Genomic DNA, 9,481 nt, shown 5'->3' with positions numbered 1-9,481 from the left:
CGCCTCAGACCTTTATCTTCTTCATGACTGGGACATGTTTGCAGAGCCCGGATTCTTCTGTAGAAAGTCCCTCCATGGAAGGGTATCTGGTATTGTGCTCATCATTAGCCCGAGGCCACGGGCTGCGGGAAGAAACCCCAGAGGTGGGGCGCCCTCCCCACTACATCCTGTCAGGGCCGTGATATCAGGCGCTTGCCGCTGGGAGTTAGCCAGGGCCTCTGGTTAAAGTGGTGTCCGCCGGTGTCTCCACTGTGCAGTCCCAGCTTTCGCTTTCCCATGCTTTGTTCACTGGATGAGGCCAATAACTTTTGAGCCCTGTCCACACTCAAAAGCAGGCTGGGCCCTAGCTGGTTTGGTTCAGTGGATAAAGCATCAGACTTGGGACTGAAGGGTCCGGAGTCCCATTCTGGTCAAGAGCACATGCCCGGGTTGCCGCCTGGATCTCCACTGGGGTGGGGGTTGGGGGGAGAGCGTGCAGGAGGCAGCCGATCAATGATTCTCATCATTGATGTTTCTATCTCTCCCTCTCCCTTCCTCTCTGAAATCAATAAAAATATTAAAAAAAAAAAAAAAAGGCTGGGCTCTAGCCGGTTTGGCTCAGTGGGTAGAGCAAGTGGGTAGAGCGACGGCCTGCGGACTGAAGGGTCCCAGGTTGGGTTCCGGCCAAGGGTACATGCCTGGGTTGCGGGCTCGATCCCCAGTGGGGGGTGCACAGGAGGCAGCTGATCAATGAATGATTCTCTCTCATCATTGATGTTTCTCTCTCTCTCTCCCTCTCCCTTCCTCTCTGAAATCAATAAAAATATATTTTAAACAAAAGGAGGCTGGAAGGACTGCGTTCTGGCTCCCGGAGGGGCCTTTGACTGACACGACCTGGAATTCTTTCTAAGGAAGATTTGACTCATTTGCCCTCACGCCCATTTTAAAGACCAGAAGACTGAGGGTGGAGACTTCCTCCCTAGACGGTGGCCCAGCCCAGGCCGAGGCCCCACCCAGCGCTATGGCGCCCCAAGTGTGAAGGCAGGTGGCGACTCCGGCCGCTGGGGGAGCGGGGAGGAAGCCGGGCCCGTAGCCGCCGTCCAGCCCCCATCGTGTTCGCGCTGCGGGCGCCCTGAGGCGGGGCGGCCGGGCAGGATTCCGGGCGGGGCTCGCCGGGCCAGGTGCGAGCGCGGGGCCCCGGACGACACCTGCGCCCGCCCGGGGCCGCAGGCCGGGGGGCCGGGAGGCGGGGCCGCCGCCCCCTGAACGCGGGGCAGCCCCCCACGGCGAGCGCCCCCACTTCGGCAGCGCGGCTCCCCCGGCGCCTGGCGTCGACCTGGACCCGGGCCCCAGCCAACCACAGGTGAGGCCCGCCCTGCAGGTGTGGACGTGCCGCCGACTCCCTTGGGAGGGGTCTCCCCGGGTCCGGGTGACCCGCTTCCTGTGACCCTGGGCTGCGGCGGGACGGCCAGCCGTGCGGGGTGACCCAGGGGCCCTGTGCGCCCTGCGGGGGAGTGTGCAGGGACTGATCCGGCCAGAAGAGGGAGGCCGGGAGTGAGGGTAAGTCAGCCGGCCACACGTGCAGGGGCCCCGCGCCGGTCCCAGGGGCTGGGGTTGCTGGGAGAGCCTCCCGCCGGCTTCGGGGGTGAGGGTTGGGAGCCCGAGGTCACATGCGGCGCCATCAGCTGCCTCCGCCTGGTTCCTCCTGCAGGAATGGGGGCGGGGAGGGGAGGGGAGGGGAGGAAGGTGTGGGCAGGACTTCCTGGAAAAGGGCGACCCTGCTGTTGGGGGGCGGGAGGGGGGTGACCCTAGGACGCACACTCAGATGTTGTCAAACACACCGCACACACCACACACACAGCTCACGTTAGAGACACAGTGCAGGCACACACCACCACCCAGGCACAAAACGGGGACTCCCACGTCATCCCCCCCAGCTTCTGGCACCTCACAGACACCTGGCCTCGCCTGCTGGGGACAGGGGACTCCCAGGCACACGGCAGACGTGTGACCTCGGCAGCTCAGACACACCGACAGGGCAGGACGCGGACACCCAGACACGGCACCCAGACACGGGCAGGACAAGGACACCCAGATGTGTCTGGCTGGGGCGCACACAGCGTGCAGTAGCGGCACGTCGGGCCCACAGCACAGACAAGCTCCCAGGTCAGAGGCCGGGCCGGCGGTGGTAGGTGGGGCTACTCTGTGAGCCAGACCCCCACCCATCCACTGCCCGTGTCCGGGGAACTCCAAGGCTCACATGACCCAAGGGGAGGGCTTCTGGAACAGCCCTGGAGAAACTGCCTCATCCTCACGAATGATCCATTTCCGCCCCAGAGAATAAAGGCTCGGTGACCTGGCCAGTCCTGCCCTGTAACGCAACTGCCCCTTGGACTGTGCCAAGTGGCTGGCCAGTGCCTCCGCCAGGGTGAGTGCTGGGTCCGGGGTGAGGGAGGGCAGACTGGGCCTGCGTGGCCACCCCTCCCGGCCCCTGGCCAGACGCCACCTACCCGCTCACCCTCCCAGCCAACTTTGCCCTGAAGTCTGGGAACTAGGGCACCCGGGGGGGTTCCCGCTGGGCCACAGCAGGGCAAGGGGGTGTCTCAAGAGCCTACTGCCCACACCTCAGCCCAGGTCCCCAGACACCTGTCTCTCGCCTCCCAGATGGACCCAAGGACGGTGCTGCTCATCCTGCAAGCCTTGCTGGTGCTGCCCCTGGCTGATGGCACTGCCCCCATCCTGCGCTTTGTGGCTGTGGGTGACTGGGGCGGGGTCCCCAATGCCCCGTTCTACACCGCCCGGGAAACGGCCAACGCCAAGGAGATTGCCAGGACGGCAAAGATCCTGGGCACAGACTTCATCCTGTCGCTGGGGGACAATTTCTACTTCACCGGCGTGCATGATGCCTACGACAAGCGGTTCCAGGTGTGTGGCCCAGGAGTGGGGGCGGGGGCACGTGGAGAAGCCGTGGTCAACTTTTCGGCTCTGAAGGAGGCAGAGGGAAGCCGACACCTGTGGGTACCTAGAGCTCTCAGGATCTCTCCTGTCCTCGGCTCCTGGGTTGGTGGGGGCGTTGGGGTGGCTGCTTGACCCCAGGGTGGGGGTGCCCTTTCTGTCTGCTGCAGGAGACCTTTGAGGATGTGTTCTCTGACCCCGCCCTCCGCAATGTGCCCTGGTACGTGCTGGCTGGCAACCATGACCATCTGGGCAACGTCTCGGCACAAATCGCCTACTCCGAGATCTCCAAACGCTGGTGAGCCTGCCCCCCACCCGTCCCCCAAGCCTCGCTCAGGGGCACAGAGGGGCCCACTGGCCTGAGCGGACCCTGGGGCCTCTCCACCCGACGTGTGTGCACACCACCCCTGTGCCCTCCACAGGAACTTCCCCAGCCCTTACTACCGCCTGCGCTTCAAGATCCCACAGTCCAATGTGACCGTGGCCATCTTCATGCTGGACACCGTGACGCTGTGCGGCAACTCGGACGACTTCCTCAGCCAGCAGCCGCAGAGGCCCCGCGACCCGCAGATGGCCCGCACACAGCTGTCCTGGCTCAAGAAGCAGCTGGCGGCGGCCAAGGAGGACTATGTGCTGGTGGCCGGCCACTACCCGGTCTGGTCCATTGCCGAGCACGGGCCCACCCACTGCCTGGTCCGTCGGCTGCAGCCACTGCTGGCCACGTACAAGGTCACCGCCTACCTGAGTGGCCACGACCACAACCTACAGGTGAAGGACCTGCAGGTGGGGTAGGGTGAGGTCAGGCCCCCCCCACCCCCCAGTGGATGTGCCACATAGCACATTGGGATCCTCCTGCTGTTTGGGGTTCTCCCAAATGTCACTCTCCCTCAAACTGTATGGTCTTTAACCAGGGAAACAGCCCAAAGTTCCCCAAAAGCTATCATAATGGCTACCAGTTGCCCGTAGCTTACTCAGTGCAGGCTTGTGACGTAGGATCAGTACACTCCTACAGGTGGGGAAACTGAGGCCCGCAGCGGGGTTATGTTGTTTGCCCAAAGTGACTGGAGACCCTGGGCTCAAGAGCGGCGTGCACAAAGCCCGTGGTCGGCCTCACTAAGGGGCTGGGGGCTCCCCTGACCCCGAGTCCTCCATCCACAGTACCTTCAGGATGAGAACGGCATCGGCTACATACTGAGCGGAGCTGGTAACTTCATGGACCCCTCGAAGAGGCACTTTCGCAAGGTTCCCAGCGGCTACCTGCGCTTCCACTACGGGGTGGAGGACTCACTGGGCGGCTTCACCTACGTGGAGATCAGCCCCAAAGAGATGAGCGTCACCTACATCGAGGCCTCGGGCAAGTCCCTCTTCAAGACCAAACTGCCCAGGCAAGACCGGCTCGAGCATTTGTGAGGGGCCGGAGGCAGAGAGGCCTCCCTGCCAGGGGGGTGGCAGGCCCCACTGGGACCCCCGCCCCCGGGGCAGGACTTCTCAGGGGCCTGTGGTTCTGCTGAGCGGGAGCCACGCTCTTGAACCTGACGTCCTTCCGTCGCTGCCAAATATTCAATAAAAGAATAGACGTGCCCTGGCCGGTGTGGCTCAGTTGGTTGAGCGTCGTCCTACGCACCAAAAGGTGGCCAGCTCCGTTCCTGGTTAGGGCCCATGCCGGGGGGGGGGGGTTGCCTGTCCCGGTGGGGGAGCACGCAGGAGGCAGCCGATGAGTGTTTATCTCTCATCAGTGTTTCCCTCTCTCTCACTTCCTTCCCCCCACTCCCTTCCTCTCTCTTCCTCTTTCTCTTAAAAAAAAAAAAAATTGTTACCAATAAAAACATTAAGAAAAAAAAAAGATGCAAGACTTCAAATGTCCCTTTCCTGACCCTGGCGAGTGGCATCACCTGGGTTCCAGAGTGTCTGCCCCCCACCCCTTGCTGGCCTGAAACTCCATCCCTCAGCCCCATCCACAGCCAGCTGGCCCCCTGCATGGATATGATTTTAAGGAAGGACCGAACAGGGCGCACCATTCCCTTCCTCCTCTTCCCCACAGATAGGCTTCTCCTAAACTCTAAGGGACCCCACAAGACCTGCAACCAGGGGAGCAACTAGCAGCAGGTCGTCCCAGGCTAACCCCCTGCACCTGTCTCAGCCCCCTTTTCTCTGCCTTCCCAGTGAGCCTCGCAAAAGTGCCTCCTCCAGCCCTTCCTTGTTTCACTGTCCTGAGGGTGCTTTCGATGCGGTCAATAAATTCTTGCTTGCTTTGCTGCACTCACACACACAAAAGACCAAACGGGGGGGGGGGAAAAATGGTGCAAAACAAGCCTTCCTCTCCCAGCCACCTCCCTAGGGACAGCCACCCCCGTCACTGGTGCCTCCACCAGCAAAACATCCCTCTTTATGCAAGACAGCACGGTGCCCACACAGTTCTGCACCCGCTTTCTAGTTAACCACGACTCTTCTTTCTACTTAACCACAATTCAGCTGTCCGTAACAGAACACTCACGTTGTTCATTTCAACATGAAACTGCTAATAAGGTCGTTTGCCTCTAAAACGTAAAGTTTATAGCAAGGTGACGTTGCCCACCCACCTCCCTGTCTTTCCTGCCCCCTCTCCTAAAAGGAAACAACTTTTTATAAAGGCTTTGTTTCCTTCCGGATGTCTCTATGCAAATAAAGGCAAATGTGAATGCTTTTGTCTCCCTTCTCACTGATCTGCACCTGGCTGTTTTGTGTGTGTGTGTGTGTGTGTTTTTTTTCAAACCAACTTTATTTAGGTGTAATTGACACATTTAAAAGCATACAGTTCCAGTCAGGCTGGTGTGGCTCAGTGGTTGAGCATCCGCCCAAGAAATAAAGAGGTTATCGGTTTCCGAGTCAGGGCACATGCCTGGGTTTGGGGCTCGATCCCCAGTAGGGGGGCCTGCAGGAGGCAGGATCTCATCGATATTTCTGTCTCTCTGTCCCTCTCCCTTCCTCTCTCTAAAAAAAATAAATTAAAGCATACAATACCATAAACACCTACCACAATTTAGATACAGGAATAAGCATGTCCCACATCCCAAAGGTTTTCTCTGCACTTTCCTGTCCCTGCCTGTTACACCTGGAGATCTGCCTATCTGCTCTCCGTGGCTTCCGGCTCTTTCTGCGGCTACGGAGGCCCCACTGTGTGCCTGATCCACTGCCTATCTGACCAGCCATCTCCTAAGCTAAGGGTTGCCTGGATCACATCCAATTGCTCTCCTGGAACAACGCTGCAGTCAATGACCCTGCCCCTGTTTCCTGCATGAGCAGGATGTTTGTAGAATAAACAAGACACATTCCGAAGAGCAGGACTGCTGTTCTTTTTTTTGTTGGTTCTTTTTCTTTTTCTTTTTCTTTTTCTTTTTCTTTTTCTGCTGCTGTTCCTTTTAACAGGCATGGAGCTTCCACCTAGGTCACCGGTTCCTTCTCTTCCTTTTACCAACCTAGCTGTGGAACTGTATGCATTCCTGGACCCAGGCTTTTGTGCATCTGTGCAAATATGAATGTAAAAAAAAAGCCCAGAAGCGGAATTGTTTGAGGGCCTGTTTCTTTTTCTTTTTAAAGAGGAGTTTAAAAACATTTTTATTTATTTATTTTTTTAAATATATTTTATTGATTTTTTTACAGAGAGGAGGGGAGAGGGATAGAGAGTTAGAAACATCGATGAGAGAGAAGCATCGATCAGCTGCCTCCTGCACACCTCCTACTGGGGATGTGCCTGCAACCAAGGTACATGCCCTTTACTGGAATCGAACCTGGGACCCTTCAGTTCCCACCCCGACGCTCTATCCAGTGAGCCAAACCGGCTAGGGCTAAAAAACATTTTTGATTGATTGATTGATTGATTGGTTTTAGGAAGAGGGAGAGAGAGTGGGAGGGAAGGAAGGAGAGAGAGGGAGAGAGAGAAACATCAATTTGTTGTTCCACTCATCTATGCAGTTGCTAGTTGCTTTTTGTATGCTCTGCCCTGAGATTGAACCCCCAACACTGGTGTATTAGAACAACACTAGCCATTGAGCTACCCGGCAGGGCTCAGGCCTGTCTCTTATGGTGAATGCTGAAAGCTGAAGGCTGCAGAGAAGCCCAGTTCCCCTTTGGGGAGAGTTGAGTAACAGCCACCCAGAGACAGCCAGAGCCATCCAGCTCCAGGCCAGTCACCGAAACCTCTTTGGTCCGCCCTCAACTGCTGCTTCAGCTGCTACAGGGCAGGGACGCCAACTGCCTCCAGTGGTTCTCAACCTTCTGGCCCTTTAAATACAGTTCCTCATGTTGTGACCCAACCATAAAATTATTTTCGTTGCTACTTCATAACTGTAACGTCGCTACTGTTATGAATCGTAATGTAAATATCTGATATGCAGGATGGTCTTAGGCGACCCCTGTGAAAGGGTCGTTCGACCGCCAAAGGGGTCGCGACCCACAGGTTGAGAACCGCTGGCCCTAGACAAAAGGTAACTGAGGTCACTGCTGGGAGAGGACCTCGGGGAAGGGGCACCTTCCATGGGCTACTTAAGAGTTGTCCATAGCGTTGAATTTGTTACAGATACACGCGTTACTGCTAAAATTGAGCAAAGCGACCTTACCCAAAGACCAGCCCTAAGTACTTTCCAACTGAGTTACCCAGCTGGCATTATTACCAGGCAAGCTTTATGCCAAAAAAAAAAAAAAAAAATCACTTCTAATCCTGACCCTCGAGGGAAGGGCCATAATCAACCTTGCTTCTCAGAGGACGTTGCAGAAACTGAACGGATTACATGCCCAAGGTCATGCCTAGGAGTTGGCAGACTCTCAATCTTAACCGCGACAGTCCGGGCAGCTCACAGCCGCCCTGCCTCTTCCACTGACTCAGAGGCTCTGGGCAGGAAGGCGTCTGAATCAGAGGTCAGCCCAATGTCCTGTTGGCAGGGCCTAAAGCGTGGAATTAGCCCAGGGTCCTGGTTCACAGGGCCCAGAGCTTGGAAAGGAGAAGTGACACATCAAAGCTGACACAGGGAGTGAGTGGCAGGGGTGGGGGTGGCCCCGTCCTCCACAACGGCCAAGTACTTCTACCAAGCACCAAGACCGAGTCCTCTGCAGAGAGCTGGGGACACGGGAGCACCCAAAAGAACAAGGCAGGGTAGACAGTCACACTCAGGGAGCTTCGGTCCGGCTCCAGGAACAATGCCAATCAGCACACAGCCGTGGTTAGAAAGATGCCTTCTCATCTGCAAGGATTAAGATGACAGAGTTCCACGGGCAGTTGCAGAAACTACTCTTCTCACTCTTCCTAAGCAACCACTTCTGACTCAGCCATCACGGGTATTATCAGGCCCCTCTCCACTCGGCACGCAGAGTGCCAGAACGGGCACCATCACCCTCAGGCAGCAACAGGTTGTCTCCAGGGAGTCAGGCCACACCCACCCCCTCACCAGCTTCCAAGAATCATGAATCAGAAGGTAAGAGACCTGCCTTACCACACAGCAAAATGCACCGTCATCAAAACAGCACAACACTGCCCTGCTAAAATGAAGCAAAGCTCTCAGGTGGTGTGGCTCAGCAGTTGAGTGTTGACCCAGAAACCAAGAGTTTACCAGTTCAATTGGTTTGATTCCTGGTCAGGTCACATGCCCGGGTTTTGGGCTCGATCCCCAGCAAGGGTGTGTGCAGGAGGCAGTGGATCAATGATGTTCCTCTCTCCTTCTCCCTATCGCTCTAAAAATAAAATATATATATTTTAAAAATATTTTTTTAAAGATTTTTTTCAATGTGGTACTTTTTGTTGCTTTGCTTTTTTAAAAAATATATATTTTATTGAATTTTTTACAGAGAAGAAGAAAGAGGGATAGAGAGTTAGAAACATCCATGAGAGAGAAACATCGATCAGCTGCCTCCTGCACACTCCCCACTGGGGATGTGCCCGCAACCAAGGCACATGCCCTTGACCGAAATCGAACCTGGGACTCCTCAGTCCTCAGGCCAACGCTCTATCCACTGAGCAAAACCGGCTACGGCTAAAAATATTAAAAAATATAAAAACCAGCATGACATTGGCTTCAGGAAAATGTCCAGAGGGAATCCAGAAATTCCAAGAACACAGGAGAATGTGATGTAGGTTGAAGGTGGTATTGCTACTTTACAGAAAATGTATAATTTGCCTTGTTGATTTGCCCAGAAGACAGAGCCTGAACCCTACTTCCAACCATATACTAGAATAAATGCCAGAGGGATCACATATTTCAGTGTAAAAATAAAAGAGTAGAAGATCAAAATGAGTATCCCCACAAAGATCTGAATGAGACGATTCATAGTAGTTCTATTCATCATTGTCCCCAAATTGGAAACATCCCAAATGTCCAGCAGTAGTTGAAAGGATAAACAGGCTGGTATCCTAAATAATAAAGAGGTAATATGCAAATTCACCATCACACCCTCGCACAAGGTGGCCACCCCCATGTGGTCACAAGATGGCTGCCCTCATGTCATCACAAGATGGCCGCCACAAGATGGTCAGCAGGGGAGGGCAGTTGGGGGTGACCAGGCCGGCAGGAGAGGGCAG

General features: G+C 55.7%; 1 protein-coding gene across 3 annotated transcripts; it reads left to right on the top strand.

Annotated features, from left to right (window-relative positions):
- The first annotated feature begins 1,001 nt into the window (after positions 1-1,001).
- Positions 1,002-4,515, top strand: ACP5 (acid phosphatase 5, tartrate resistant). 3 transcript variants are annotated; one of them, XM_070416101.1, is made up of 6 exons: positions 1,002-1,342; positions 2,317-2,407; positions 2,644-2,904; positions 3,105-3,232; positions 3,357-3,702; positions 4,093-4,515. In XM_070416101.1, the coding sequence occupies exons 3-6, from the start codon at positions 2,644-2,646 to the stop codon at positions 4,342-4,344; spliced, it is 987 nt and encodes a 328-aa protein (XP_070272202.1). In that variant the 5' UTR covers positions 1,002-1,342; positions 2,317-2,407; the 3' UTR covers positions 4,345-4,515. The 3 variants fall into 3 exon arrangements, with proteins under 3 accessions (XP_070272202.1, XP_070272203.1, XP_070272204.1); XM_070416102.1 differs by lacking the exon at positions 1,002-1,342 and adding an exon at positions 1,422-1,539; XM_070416103.1 differs by lacking the exon at positions 1,002-1,342 and adding an exon at positions 1,828-2,145.
- Positions 4,516-9,481: the final 4,966 nt, after the last annotated feature.

The sequence above is a fragment of the Myotis yumanensis genome, unplaced genomic scaffold, assembly GCF_028538775.1.
Source record: "Myotis yumanensis isolate MYYU_CA2020_CCGP unplaced genomic scaffold, mMyoYum1.0.hap1 SCAF_5, whole genome shotgun sequence".
In the NCBI taxonomy this organism is placed as follows: Eukaryota; Metazoa; Chordata; class Mammalia; order Chiroptera; family Vespertilionidae; genus Myotis; species Myotis yumanensis.
The sequence above is the reverse complement of the archived record's forward strand: the minus strand, read 5'-3'. Positions and strand labels throughout refer to the sequence as shown.